The 16,105-nt window shown below is 35.9% G+C and overlaps 1 protein-coding gene across 2 annotated transcripts in view; it reads left to right on the top strand.

The window, feature by feature from the left end:
- Positions 1 to 15,211, top strand: part of PRMT7 (protein arginine methyltransferase 7) — a 248,103-nt gene extending 232,892 nt beyond the window's left edge. For both annotated transcript variants that reach the window (XM_089798974.1, XM_089798975.1), the window contains exons 12-14: positions 13,585 to 13,659; positions 14,160 to 14,256; positions 14,817 to 15,211. In XM_089798974.1, the coding sequence (XP_089655100.1) occupies positions 13,585 to 13,659; positions 14,160 to 14,256; positions 14,817 to 15,001 (357 nt within the window). In that variant the 3' untranslated portion in view covers positions 15,002 to 15,211. The remainder of the gene's footprint in view (positions 1 to 13,584; positions 13,660 to 14,159; positions 14,257 to 14,816) is intronic.
- Positions 15,212 to 16,105: the final 894 nt, after the last annotated feature.

Below are 16,105 nucleotides of genomic sequence, written 5' to 3' on the forward strand. Positions count from 1 at the left end.
ACGATTTATTCTAGGTTGAATATTCCTCATTTTGGATAATTTTGCTTATGCAACTAAGCTTCTTTTAAGAAAATTAAATTTGTATATGTCCATGTGTAATGTTCCCAACATGGTACCCATGCAAGTCACCCCTTTTACGTTGAACCATGTCTACTCAATAGTACGGGCCTACCAGCCTACTCAACCATACATTACCACCATACCAGTATGTATTGCCAATGTGCTAGTCCACATTGCCACCGTAGTAGTCAACATTGCCAATGTATTAGTTGGCTCTGCCAACGTACTACTCTGGGTAACCTGTACTATTGGAGGGAATGGATTGGTTGTATGATAGATGAAGGGTGCAATGATGTATGACTGTATGGTGAAGCATGTTGTATAGCGAAGGAGGGGTGGGTCATATGGTGTGATGGGGTTATACAGTGCCTAGCACAGGCTGTATGGATGGTTTTAGGTGAAGGTAGTCTGCTAGAGATGGAGGGTGCGATGGCTTACAACCTTATGGTGAAGGATGTTGCACAGTGAAGGAGGGATGAGTTGTATGGAGTGGAAGACAGGGTTGTACGATGCCTAGCACATGCCATACGAACGGTTGTAGGTGAAGGCAGTCTGCCACAAATGGAGGGTGTTCATTTTGGCAGAGATGGATGGTGAGATGGATGGTGAAATGAAAGCTGAAATGGAGGATCAAATGGAGACCATGGCTGGATCAAGTAGCCACAACAGCGAGGGAAGACTTTTGTATGACAAGAATGGTGAATTCATTAGTTGCTAATAGTGAAGTAGTGTGCAATTGATGATTCCAAACCCACTATTAATGGGATGAGTATAATAGGCCACAACTCACAGTAAACACAAAACCATATGTGATTTGTTGCTAAAAATAGAAAATTATAGTTAGAAACAATGATAGCGCACAGATTTTCCAAATCCATGTGAAGTAATCCACAAGTAGAATAGAGTAGGCCCGAATCCTAGCAAAATTGCAACCAACCAAATAGGGAAGATCTTCACTTCCGAAATGCCAAAAACAAAACTCGAACTAGAATTTGTAGTATAATAAAATAATTCAAGTCGCATACCAAAAGCATCTACATGTTGGACATAAATATGCCATTAGAGGAAAACTCCAGAGGTGCTCAACAAGTGTCGACAGACAACAAACACCTACAACCAAAATAAAAGTTGGGCCAGAGATATACATAAATTAATCGGAATCCCAAATACAAATTATTTTATTTTATTAACCTAAGCCTCCATATTCATTAGTTAAAGTACTTCATTAAAGGTCCTTTCATTATATTATTTATATTCTGGGACCAAATAGTTAATTAGTTTAATCAAGTTATTACATTAAAATTTGGGGACGTCACAAATCCTCGCCACCCACAGAGTGCTTGTCCTCAAGTTATACAAGAATATGCAGCGTACCAAAAGGAGTAATAGTCAATCAAACTTTCCCATGTCTTCCTTGGAACTTGAGTTTGTCTTGTGATGTGCTCATCATTTTTCCCCTAAATCGGAAACAACTAAGGATGTGGATGGTAAAGTGATTCTCAACTTGGATCGAGATATTATTGAGAAAATCTTCAGAGTCCCTCCAACTTCAAAATGCGTGGATTTGTCTAAAGAAATGCCTTTGTGACTGTGGAATTAGAGCAAATTAGATTATTAGAGGCAAACAAAATAAGAGACCCAAATTTTGTAGATGATGGAGAACAATACACAGATCTGACTTCTTTCCTAAAGTTAATAATTTGATAAATCTCCTTAGTGGAATCTATGGTCTCAAAGTATCTAGTTACTTTGAACCCTAGATGTAAAGTTCATCTTCCAGATTTTTGAGAACAAGGAACTCATCTATTGGGTAGAGATCATAAGCACGACATTGTGCGACCAATTGATCATAAGACTATCATCTCAAATTCACGTAAATAGTTAGAATTTCCCTACTTCTCGAAGTCTTTGTGCTCCAATGGTAGAGGTTTTTCTTAGAAAATAGATTGGAAAATGTTTTAGAGCCAAACTAATACGCTTGAATGATCAACCTTTGAGTAGGTTTTGGTTTATCGGTATCTCCATTTCCAGTTATTAGATAGAAGTGTAGTTAGAGATTTAATCTTGTCCATTACTCACTCCACAGGTGAGTGGATTCTTTCCTGAAATATAAGAGGAAATAATATTGGTTACATCCCTTACAAATTCTCTCAACTTCTTGCTTAGCTTGAGTTGATCCAAGGAATTGTGAGGTAGGGGAGCCCTTCCCTTTAAGGTAGGAGAGACTTCGTCTCATACGGTGTGGCTGGTCTACCTATTTTGTGATTGAATTTAAACAAACTGTCGGTTGCAAAATATCCACCCAACAAAGGGAATTGCTAATGAATTATAAGATGTCTTTGTCTGGAGTTATGATGATTTGAAGGATTTTGGAAATGAGGAATTCCAACATCATATTCCTTTGAAACTAGATGCTACACCTTTCCAATAGAAGCTTAGGAATTGCAATCCTTAAGTATCTGAAGCCATGCTAAGGGAGATTGACAAAACGTTAAAGGGAAGGATTATCTACCCAATCCATCGTTCCACCTGGACTGCAAGTATTGTACTCGAGGAAAAGAATGGAGATATAAGGATTTGTGTTCATTTTCAGAACTTGAATCAAGCCAGTTTGAAGGATAATTACGCCTTGCTTGTTATGCAATACGTAATTCACCCTTTGGTTGGATCTGAGATGATGCCCATGCTAGATGGTTCCTTAGGGTACAATTAGACAAGTGTGGTAGAAGAGGACCAACACAAGACAACCTTTATAACACCTTGGGGTACTTTTGCTTATAAAAGAATTTTGTTTGGGTTGATTAATGCAGGTGCTAATTTCTAGAGAGCCATGAATTCTTCTTTCAGGGACCTAAAGAATAAAATCATTGTGGTCTATTTAGATGATCTAATGATTTTCTGTAAGAGAAGAAAACATCATCTGAGGGATTTGAAAGTAGTATTATAGAGATGTCATTATCATAGTATATCGTTGAACCCCAAAAAGTCATTCTTTTGCGTTACTAAAGGTAAACTTGTAGGGCTTATAGTTTCAAAAGAAGGAATTAAAATAGACCTTGAAAGGGTAAGGGCTATACAACAATTAATTCTCCCTTGCATAAGGAGTGGAATAAAATCTTTCTTTGGGAAAATCAATTTTCTAAGAGGGTTCATACAATATTTTTCAGAAAATCACCAAGCATATAATCACCATGATGAGTGAGAAGAAGGCTTAAAAATGGAATAATGATAGGAAGCGAGATTTTAATGAATGCAAAAATGCTATTGCCCATAGTCCAACTTTGATCAATCTAGACTTCAAGAAAGTTTTCAATATTTACAGCTATGCATCAAAACACACCTTGTCCGAGATTCTAACTTAAAAAAATGATAGTGGGAAGGAAGCACCAATAGCATTAATGAACACTGTGTTAAAGAAACACGAACTGAAATATTCACCTATCGAGAAGAAAGCTTTTGCTGTGGTTAAGGCAGTGAAACATTTCAGATACTGTATCCTCCACTTACATTGAATAGTCTGTGTACTTGATGCTGCAACTAAAAGTATTTTAACACAAGAAGAAGTTAGGATGAACAAGAGGGTAACTTGTGTGGCCAAGATTCCATAGTACGATCTAACACTCAAACCAACAAAACTAGTTTGGGAATGTAGTTTGTGTAAACTGATAGTGGAAAGTGGAGTCAACTCAGAAGAAAGTGCAAATGAAATGCCTTCTATCTTGTTAGTGAGTCTAGTTGATTCATGGTTCTCAGATGTGGCCTACTACCTCACCTATGGCGGGTGTCCAAAACATCTCAAGGCTCGGGAGAAATGCAACCTAAGACTCAAAGCAGTGAAATATGTGATCTCTCAAGGTATCTTGTATAAAAGGAGCATTGATGGAACCTTTTTGAGATTTGTCAACGCAAATCAGCAAAGGGAGCTCTTGAAGACATTTCATGAGAAGGCTTGTGGGGGGCATTTTTCTTCAAGAGTTTCAACCTTCAAACTTTTGAGGAATTGTTTTAATTGGCCAGGAATGTTTAGAAATGCCTATTCCTATGTTTGAAACTGTGAGAAATGTAAACATTTTGCTAGGAAACCACAACGTGCAGCCCTACCTTTAAAACTAGTAGTAGTGAATGGACCGTTTAAATAATGGGGTCTAGATTTTATAGGGCCATTGAACCCTCACTCCAATGCTAGACAACAACATACTATTTTATGAGGTGGGTGAAAGCAATCCCTATGAAGAAGGTTAAATCACAGGTAGTTTGTGATTTCTGAAGGATTATGTAGTGGTTCGTTTTGGGGTGCCTCAAAAAATTGTTTCGAATGATGCTACTTATTTTTCATTTGAAGGATTGACCATGTTCTATTATGAGCACAAGATTACTCTGGCACATTCATCTGATTACTTTCTGCAAGGTAATAGACACGCAAAACTGAGTAATAAGAATGTGGGTGCAATTATGAAGAAATTGGTAGACGACGATACTTGGAGTAGGTAGAAAAAGTTTTACAAAGCCGTAGCACCATATTAGTCCACCATTCAATCCACCGTAGGATCATATTTAGACTCACCAGCCTGAATAAGTAAGCTGCCTACTTGCTTATCTGGAGGAAGGTTGGAAAGTATGCTGGAGCTACTTGGCCGGAAGGTGGTATGCTACTTTGTATTACATACGTAATAATGCAGACTCACTCCTAAAAGAGCGATTGGGATGGGTCCTTTTGAACTTGTATATGGAGTTGGCGCACATATGTCTTTGCCTTTGGAGTTGTTTGTTGGAAAAGAGGGTAATGTATTTGAATAAATTGGAAGAAGGAAGAGATAAATTAGCAGATAAGATAAGATAAGATAATGATATTAATGTCCAACAAAAAACCAAGAAGAGGTCTATGGGATTGAAAGATTACAACAAAGGCAGAGAAGAACCCAGCAGGAGCACACAAAGGTGTTCGAAGAAAAGCATCAACAATAAACAAAAACAAGCAACAGATCGTAGAGACCAGGAAAGCACTAGGAGGCTTTCTTGGGCAAAAAGAAATCTGTCACAGAATGATACACGTGTCGATGTGTATAGGTACTGCATTGTCTCCGACCTATCCCAAAGGAGTGTCGCTGGTGTAAATAAGAAGAACGGGATCTGACGCATCTAGAAAGCTCACTAGGCCGAATAGAGCTAGAGGGCCTTTTCACACCACGTAAGGGGGCTAGTGGTGTGAAAAAGGCAGTAATGAGCTGAGTAGGAGAGTGTCGGTGTGGAAGCAGAGTCTGAATCATGCTATCCATGAGCATAGTGGCTTCTTGAAGATACAGTGCAAGGCATCTCTGATCATAATAGTAGATCGAATCACTGAGCATCAAATGAAAGTCAAGGAGATCTTTGACATGAAAGCAAGGGCTCGATAGTTTCTGGAAGGAGATGAAGTATTATTATGGGATAAGAGGAGAGAACAAATGGGAGCTCATGGAAAATTTGAATCTTTGTGGAAGGGACCTTTCAAGATGCAAGAGGTGATAGGGTCGAATGCTTTCCTCTTGGCATCCCTAGTTGGGACTATCTTTTTGTTTACTTATAACAGACAAGATCTAAAATTGTATTAGTTTTGACATCCTTTTGAATCCTATCTTTCACATAATAGTCTAGTGGTTTGTTTGTTTTCTTTGCTTTGTGTGTATACTTTTCTTTCCCCTGTTCTGACCCATGTAACCAATGAATCTAAGTTTTCTGTGCTTTCTTAAAGCAGAGTCCCTAGTTAAAGCATATGTTAGTCCCCATTTTATAGTGGCTTTGTTTTTGTTTTTCAAGGTTTTCCCTAGTCTGTAAATTTGTAATCATATCCGGAGTTTGGACACCTACAATTCCTTTCAATTAGTCAATTTCCTCCTTTCCTTTCTCATGTTTCTTTAAAATATGTTATGTTTTTTCCTGTCATGTACTTATCATTTATTGCTTTGAAAGGCCAAAGGCTTTAAACCTGTGAACCATTATGAACTGTTTTGACCACTTTGTACTAAGTTTATAAGGGTTCAAATAGGTTCGGTGAGGTTCAAGGAGGTTTCCATGATACTCGAAGGCAGACACCATATTCAAACTACATCAAGTATTTGTACCTCACGGAACTGGTTTGAACTAAGTTCCAATCAGTTAAGGAAAAAGTGGTTCAACATGATTTATTGATATGGCGAAAAAGAGAAAAATTGTTGTACGACACTCATTAAAGTTTGAGCCCTAGGAAGAATCTCGTACTTGGCCGCATGATGTTAGAAAAAAGGGGGCTGACACAAGCATAGTAATTATGATATGGTAAGGCCATGTGTGTGAAGTGAAATGTATTAATTATCCTTGCTGTGAGAATGTCAAATCCAGATCCTTCATCGCATGCAAATCTTTCAGTAATTTAAAGTCAGGGTTTCCTTCATCTATCATTTTAGAAGTGATAAATAATGATGGGAGTTAGTAATATTTTCCTCAAAGTATAATTGTGGAGGTAAAACAAAGAAGTACGAGGGACTGTCTAGATTGTCCCATATTCAAGGTAAACACTGATAGCCTTTCTTTGTCTGTGTTTTGAAACTTTTACATAAATCTTGAAGGGTTTCTGTCTGTTTGTAAGAGAAGCCATAAAATCTGCATTTCATGTTTTTGGTAATGTCACAAGCTTGAGTTGTGAAGGCCCTGTTATAAGTGACACATATTTAAAAGTGGTTGATTTAGAAGTAATGAAAGACAAAATATCCAATCAATTAGTAGAACCTTTTACCCTAGAAATACTTTCGAGTGGTTTAATGGAAGCTGTCTTTTCCACCAGCAGTCGTATGCCCTGAATTAATTCAAGAATGTCTAAACCACTACGACATTAGGGATGGGTGTCTCATGAAGAACAATGGTGAAATTTTATTCCCTGTCAATAGAGAAACTATTGTGTCTATGTTAAAAATTCCAAAACAACCATTCTCTGTGTTCAATCATGCCCAATCCCTTGTCAAGTTCAATGAGTCTACAGATAAACACCCGAGTGTTACTGCAAGGAATTGGACTTTGAAATTCTATAAGGGAGGTTCTCATTTGCCCAAGGGCCTTAATAAAGACTAGATGAAATCGTATATTCATGATCTAATGTTCTTATTACACAGAGTAATGAGTTCCTCTGAAGCCCACTTGTTTGTAGACTAGATGTACTTCTACATTCAACGCATCCTCGAAGGTAAGCAATTTTTGGACCCGGGGGAACAACTCAAGCTGTAACAAGTGGTGAAAAAGGACTTCTTTATGTCTTCTTATTTGATGTATTGTCTCTCATGTAGGAAAGGTTTCACTGGAATCCCCCATGAACCCTAGGCTGATGATATTTCTATTTGAGTATTGCCACATGCTACAAAATAGTAGGGTCCTTGAAAACTATAGGTGGGTACATGATGTATTCATGGGTAATTTTTGTTTTGATTTAGCTGGAGTCCTAGATAGAAGAATGTCACCAGAAGTTCAGAGTTTAGTTCAAGTATATAGTAGTTTCTACATTCAATATCCTCAATTCACTGGATTGTTTTGTGCTTGCAAAGATATGTGGATAACTCTCCTTGGCGGTTAAAAGATTTCTTCCTGAAGAAAAATGAGGTGATTTTTCCTAGTAAGCTGGGTCTCTTCACATGCAAATCTATGGCAGTCACAGTTAGTGTAGGTTGTGACTTGCGCCGCTTCAAATTCAAGTACTATTATGAAAGAAAAGGTTTTGACAATAAAGCTTTCGCTAGACAGGCCTTGGAGTTGGATGATCAATTATTGTCAGTCCCTCATCTTGAAGATTTTTGGGAAGATTGTCTGGATGAGGAGGTCAGCACGAGAGATTTTTCCAGATTGAGGTTATCTCAAAATACTATTTCATAGCTGAAAATGATTGTTGAAGGGATAGACAATGACGATTCCAATGTTACTGAACCAAAGTACCAAAGTGTGACTGAAGTGCTGAAGTGCTGCTACTGTAGTTGATTGGGCCAGAGAACAGGAGAATTATATTCAACAGAGAACCAAGGTGTTAACTAGATATATTGAAAGATGGTTGAGAATAGGGAGGAAAAGACGGAAATGGTTCAACCGGAAAGATCTGAAAACAGTCCTTTGTATTCCTCTGTTAGTACTTTTAACACCTTTCTCCCCATTGATGATGTAGGTAAGGTTAAATCCCAAAGCAAGAAAGTTAGTCTCCGCAAACACAATACTGAGCCTGGCGTGGTTAATCCTGCTGTGTGGGTATCCAGGCCCAGAACCAGACTTCAAAGGCGCAACACAAGGAATACTAAGAGGCAACCTATGTTGACTTGGTCAAAGAGAAGGAGAAAGAACCTGATTCTCCATCTTTGGACACTGAACTTCAGAAGGATGAAATGTTCAATTTTGATGGCTCTGTTCTGGATTCCCTGGATCCCCTGTCAAACCCATTGAAGAGAAAAGGATGCCAAGTGTTGTACCACAATGGTTGACAAAATCCGTGAATAGGAAATGCATCCTTGTACCAGTTTCTATACCCATCAAAGATATGGTTAAGAAAATATACAGTAAAATCCCCCAAGACTAAGCAAGTGAAAAGCACTGCAAAACTGGTGGCAGATTCAAATGCTGGCCAATGGGCTGTGGAGGTTGCTGTGTTCAAGCCCAAAGAAGGGACTCAAGAGTTGGAGGTCAAGGACTTTGAAATGTCTAAAGTGGATATAGGAGTTTTATATAGGGACACAGATAACTGCCTCTTTGAGCACTCCACTAAAAACATGGTGATGCATTCATGGAGGGACAACTGAGATAAAAAAGAGCTTAAGCAAATCATCACAGCCATGGCAGAGTATATTGATGCATTCAAGGACTTTGGATTCAAGAATTGGAGGTCAAGGACTTTGAAATGTCTAAAGTGGATATAGGAGTTTTATATAGGGACACAGATAACTGCCTCTTTGAGCACTCCACTAAAAACATGGTGATGCGTTCATGGAGGGACAACTGAGATAAAAAAGAGCTTAAGCAGATCATCACAGCCATGGCAGAGTATATTGGTGCATTCAAGGACTTTGGATTCCTGTCTTTGGCTTAAGCACCACAAGCCTTTGATCCCAATTGCCCCAAAAGTAAGAAATTGCCAAGTCAGATTCAACGAGGCAGAATGCTAACTTTTGCAATAGATGGCTGGGTTAATGACATCATAAAAGATGGAAATAAGTTCATCAAGCAGTCTAGTATTTTGTTCAACGATGCTAGAGCATTACTTGGGGAGATACAAACGCAAATCCATGTCTGGGAAATAGATGAAGCTAAGTGGGCTGCAATGCCCACTTAGATCTTGGAGATTGAGAGGTATGGAATATCTAAATTTTTGGCAGAAAAACCATTAAAACTGTTCGATGAATGTATGGTGTTCGTGCTAAAAAATAACATAGGTTGGAGGAATTCCACATTTAAGACTGCCATTGCAGAGGTTCAAGGTATTGAGAAAGCGATAAAAGAGATGTACGAAGGTATGGTTAATGATATGAAGATCATCAATCCTACACGTATCTTGCAGTACAAAGAGGGCAATCAAGACAGATGCCTTGGTGAAGACATTTGAGACAACCATGGAGGGTATAAAAGAGGAAAGCAATCCAACCTCAATAGACTCCACCAAGGTAGCGCAAGTTGAGTCAATGTTATACCTTTGTACTGATTGACTTTCCAAGTACGCTGACAGGATAGTGAAGCTCAAATGCGAGGACACCTGAAAAACATGGTTTGTTGAACCTAAAGAGTCCCAATGTAGCAGTAGTTTAGGAGTTTGTGAGTGCATATAAAGGATAGAAAATTGCACACAGTGCCACGTTGGATGGTGATCAGACTAATGAACCAGGGTCGACTTTATCTGTTTAACTAGTTTTTGAAACTCTGATGTTAGTTAATTTTGAGGACACGTGTCCATTGAACTGCGCTTTAGTTAAATAACTACTTTTTATCATCAGGAGGTTGGGTTTTCAGGGAGACCTCCTTGGTTGCACTAAGACTATATTATGTTTACGCAAGAACTATTTAGGGGTTGGAAAAATTAGGATAGACAACATAGACAGTTAGAATTTTGTCTTTTTGGATGGAATGAAACCTACAAATCTTTGAAGTTGAAATATCTTGTCTTTGTGCATGGATATTAGAAAATCATTTTATAGAAAGAATTCCAACCTTTGAGTTTGAATTCCAACTGTTGATTGATTGATTTGTTTCCAAGATTGGGGCAATAGAGTACTTCAAAAAGAATTCTCAATAGAAAACGACCATTAACCAACCCTTTGATACCATTGTAATGTCCCTTGCTAGGACTTCAGTTAAATATTTCTCCATTTAGCTTCTTGCAAACGTATTTCATATATTCTCTGTATATTCTAAACGATATCTCTTCTTGATACTTATATCTTATTTCCCATCAGTCATGACTTCTTGCAATTCAGTCAATTGTATTGATTATTAATTGATTCCATTTACTATACTGATTTATTAATATATTATCCCTTTATAAAGATCAAATATTATATTATATCAATTTATATATGCATAATAATGATAATCTTTGATTATTATTTATTATAATTGTTTGTATTATATCCTCATTTATTACTATTTTATATTTAAGTTCATTATTTATTCGAGCTTATTAGATTTATTATTATTTATCATCTCAATAATATATTATAATTTATTCTTCAATGATTATTAAATTATATTTATTTATAATGACCTTATAATATAATTTATATATAGTTATTTACTCCAATAATTTAGTATGTAATAATAATAAATATTATATATAATCTATTTATATATTCATTAAAATAATTATTATAAGTATTTTACTTCATTTATCTATTTATCTGTGTTGTCATAATTTGGGGACATGACATGCTTTGAGTGGAGGTGATGTATTCGTTAACCCTACCTATCACGTGAGACGTGTCAATCACCTTCAAAGTGCACCCTACGACCACCTTAGCTTGTTAAACCCATGCATAAGGTATCAACTACCCTTCCTTTCGTTGTCACATGAAAGTTAATCACAATGTACTACACAGCTCTAGCAAATTATTGCCACTTGAAACATGGCATAAAGCTGATATGCATGCGGTTAATTGAAGACTTCAGAAGACTTTACATGCAACTATTTATTTGTTGAATCCAATGTTTCGGTTCCATTCAGATTTCAAGGCCAATTAGGAGGATTTGAGTGGGTTCTAAGATTTAGATCACATGTGCCAAGTGAGCTCTTTTTGTGAGATGTGTGAGGTAACTAGGATGAAATTGTTGCTTGTAAAAGTTAAATAAATTTTTATTTTATAACTTTTATGTTTCTTATAGTTGAATAATGAGGTTAAGTTCCTTTCATTTTGTTTTTCTCATTTTATATACATGGTGGAAGATGTTAGGTGCTTAAGTGCCAAATCTTAAGGGGATTCCCATATATGTGCTGACCCAACCATGCAATGCCTCAATGCGAAAACACCTTGGAGTATTTAAGAGCTTATAAAATCTAAGAGATGCAAGAGGTTGTCAGTACAAAGGTTGAATGACCTTGTTTGTATGTATTACAACTTCCCTTTTTGTCACAATTAAATCCCAGGATCTAATATTTTCCTTTCTATATTAGAGGAGTTTGTTCCATATTGAATCACTAAGGCTGGGTATCCTATCTTTATTGAAGATGTGTTGGGATTAAAGTGTCTCAACCTTAGAGTACAAACATGATTTCTCTATTATTTATTTAATTAATTGCACCCAATTCGGATGTCCTAAGACTGGGGGCTAGTGTCATAGGTTGCTATGCTGGAACTATGATGCATTTTTATCAATGACTATGATGGTTACTTGTTTGGTGGAAGAATCATGGTGAGTTACTACTTAGCAATTGATGTTTTTGGCAGGGTTCACTTTTGACAAGTGGAGTGAAGTGGGTGTTGCATATGGTGAGGTGACCATTACGGATGAGTTGTGCATTACTGCTTTGGAAGTTGTTATCTGCAATGTGTCATTGGAATAGCAATTTGTTCATGACACCACATACCTCTTTGGTGTGGAATTGGTTTTGTGCAACGTGTGATTGGATTAGCAATTTGTTTATGACACCACACACCTCTTTGGTGTTGGAGTTGTTTTGGAAACTATGGACACTTTCCGCTTGTGTTGAGCTCTATAAATATGTGGTTTCTTAGTGTAATTTGCATGAATGGTTGGATATCTTCTAAGGAGCTTTTATGTGACTATATTCTCTAGAATTCTCTTCAGTTGTATTTAATTCTTAAGATCAGTTGCTCTAGGCCTTGTATTGTAACTATTAGTTGTTGCTGATCATGCAAACAAGACTGGCTTTTGGAGTATGGTTTTTTCCCCAAAAGAGCTTTCCCATGTGTAGCTGGTGTTGTGAGTTTATTTGTTTAAATCTAATTTGGTATGTGATTTACTTTGTACCAATGAAAGGTTTGTAAGAATTTTTTGCATCATCTCTGCTATTAGATAGCATTTGGAATAATTTATTTTCTGCTGGCTTCCTTTCAAGAGTACCATGCTTGGGTTAGCCATGTGGATTTTTAATAGTAGAGAGTATGAATACATGTTGTTGAGACACGTATATGTAGTGGTTATACCAATTTTGAGGTTCTAGTTGATATTCAAGTGCAGGATCTATTGCAGAGCTTCTAATGCTTGTTCAAGTGATGTAGGCTCTTCTCGACCATAGTTGTACTTATATTTTTTTGTTTTGGATGTGATGGCTATGGTAAGCCATGAGTTTTGTACAGTAAAGCATTAGTAAATAATAAACTATCTATATACTAAAAAAATGTTTATTTTAGGTCAAGTTTACTTTTCTATTCATTTGCCCGATGCAGACTTATGTGTGTTATTAAATTAGCTTCTAATTGATTAGTTTATTATGTCTTTAAAATCGATTTAGTGAAGGGTGCATAGGATTAGCTCTAAATCCTTAGTTAACCTCTACATTTAATGGTTTTTACTTTTTCCAAATTGCCAATTTTTACTTTTTTCCAAATTGCCGAATCGTTGATTCTGTGTCAAGTTTGAGTCTGGTAACTATGAATTAAATGATGTGATTGTATCAGGCCAAAGTGCAATACAAGGAAAATAGCTATATTAGGCCAAATGGCAAGTGTGGTCTTTACTTTTAGTTATAGTGCTAGCATATTCTTAGAGTTTTTGTTTTTGCATTCGTAATTGAATAGAATATTATTATTTTGTTTCAGAATGCATTATCAATGTAATCTGCTCAATTTGTGAAAATGTATTATTTTTCTTAGTATTTAGTACAGGGCATAGATCTCAGACTGTAAACTTTGGACTTAGATTAGTATACTTTTGAAGTTGTGACATGGATCAGCATAATCTTCAATCAGATCTCTTTTGCCATTAATAGTTGCAGATACACTTTCAAATTAATAAATTACGATATGAATTCCTGAACTTAACTGGAAATTTTGAGCTAGCTTATGATCGCTAACCTGGTTTAAAATTCATTCCCAGGAAATCAGTGAAGATTTTACACTCATGGAATTTCATTTTGCAAGAGAAATACAAAGAACTACAGGAAAAGTAACGGTATGTCACTGTCTTTATGCTTCTTTGATCTCTATCTTCCTATCCTGCTCTGAGAAGTTTCTTATCAGACCTAAAACTTTAATCTGTCAGAAATAATTCTCGATGAGTAGAAAGAAGTATGATGTTCTAGATGTGATAGACTCTCTGAGAGGAAGAGAGAGAGTTATGGAAAAAGAGAGGATGGCGTATTAATATGCAGTTACTTGCGCACAGAATTAAATTGTACAAATGATTTGGAAGAAACAGCTATGAACAGCCTATGGTTTCTCACTTATTTTTATGATTTTTTTCAAGCTTTCGATGTTCTTTTTCTGCATCATGCTCTTGTTTGTTATAAAATTGTCGTTTAATTTGGATAAATGGTACATCTAGTGTCCAAGCACATCATTTTCTATTCATATTGTGCAAATTCGTTTTGATCGAAAGGTCTAACCTGTATCTTGCAAGGACTTATTTTTTCTATCTCTTGCTTCTATTTTATTCATTGAAGTGACTCGCAGGTTCCACTACCTAACTGTGCACTTTGCCACGGATTTGTTTTCTGGATCGACTGGGCTATGGACTCTAAACAATCTATTATAATCTCCACAAAACCAGGTTCACTATCCTTGCCTAACATTTTTGTTTAACAAGGCCACTTCAAGTTTTTTCTTTTGTGATTTGTATTAAATTGGTGCCAGTAAGTTATGGATTTACTATTAATGCTTTGTCTGGACTGGTTGGTTCATGATGGATTCGGAATGGAGATAAAAGTAATAATAGTAAATCGTTAACAGATAAATAAACACCTGATTTGTCAGGGATGATTTAGAAAACTGCTTATGAAGCTCACATAATGATCGGTGGTTTTAAGTATACTCAATGGTTCACATTAAGGAATATTGGATTTAAGTATATGCAGTAGTTCACATTAAGCGAAATGGCTATGCAACCGACAGAATGGCTGTATATTAGAATTTTTTAATCATTTGAAATTTATAAAACAGTCTAATTTACAATTTTGATTTGATATTAAATAATAAATAAATACCCATTCTGTCGGCTGGGTAGATGCTTCTCACATTAAGTAGCACTAGCTTCCGTATATGTAATACAATAACTTCCCTTTAACGGCTCTGTTTGTTCTAATTTGTTATGCCTATTTTCTTTATGGATAGGTCAAGGAGAAACGCATTGGAAGCAAGGTGTGAAACTCTTGAGGTACCCAATAAAAGTAGGAAATGTTAACCATAAGCTAGATGGAGAGGATGGATCTAGTTTTGCCTTCTCAGTTCAAGTAGGGGGAGTGTTTGATCCGTCGACTGGTCTCTTAGATATTAAAGTAGATTTTATAACTTCTTGATGTTTATTCTCCTAATGTTTCTTAGGGAATAGCGTTAAGTACTTGTCATTATTCTCATATTTTAGAGACATGTTGATGATAGACAGCTGCTTCAAAAGCCCACATGTTTGTACAAATTTTGACCCTTGAAATAGTTCAGGAAATAATATTTGATATTTGTCATAACGAATTCTTGCTATAAACCAATCGGAGCCTTTTTTTTATCAAGAACATGTGGATTTAGGTATTGCCAGGAATATTCTCATTGTTGTCAAAATAGTCATAAAATGTATGGCTTAAAAATTTCAGAAATTTCCACACCACAATTGTTCTTATTCTTATGATATGAATCATACATAACCATGAAGCTGTCCAGAGAAATCAAACATAATTAGTGGATGGTAAACTAGATCATTCATATGTTGAGTGATTAATTAGTCTCTAGTTTGCTGGTAAACCATATAATATTTTTATTATTAAATCTCGAAAAAGGAAATATTAAGATGGAAAAAAACCAAAAAACCCAACAAATTATGCTAAAAGAGCTCAAATTAATTTGTACTAACATTTGAGTGGTTAAGCCACTCTAAAACGTGTGTAAGATAACATTAAGTGATTAATAAGTTGTATATTAATAATCTAGTACACTATAAGCTCTATGATATGGAATAAAATTCAAAAACTAATTCTTTTTGTATAAAATGAAAAAGCTTATCGAATGATTTTCTTTTAGAAACAAACAAATTGAATCATAATAGCTTTTCTTGAATACATGTTTTAAGTAGCTTTTTCAAAACTTTATTGATTGTAAAAATCTATTGACATTAATTGTTACCCTTCACAGGAAGGAAATATGGTTCAAATCTAAGTATAAACTAGCAAAGAAGATTGATCTTTCTTTCTTTTTGTGTTATCTTTCATTATGAAAATGAATTACAATGTGTGCTTCAAAATGTTGATGCAAAAATTAGATACACACTAGAATTGAGAAGCAGTAGAAATTCAAACCTTCTCCATCCCTTCAAATATATTTACATGGATGTAGTTTACAAGTGAAAAACATCATGCATGGGAACACAACAATTGAATTGCAAATTGTAAGATAATGAGGACATAGATTATCCT

Source organism: Cupressus sempervirens, chromosome 9, assembly GCF_028749045.1.
Source record: "Cupressus sempervirens isolate cs-2001-9-10 chromosome 9, ASM2874904v1, whole genome shotgun sequence".
Classification (NCBI taxonomy): domain Eukaryota; kingdom Viridiplantae; phylum Streptophyta; class Pinopsida; order Cupressales; family Cupressaceae; genus Cupressus; species Cupressus sempervirens.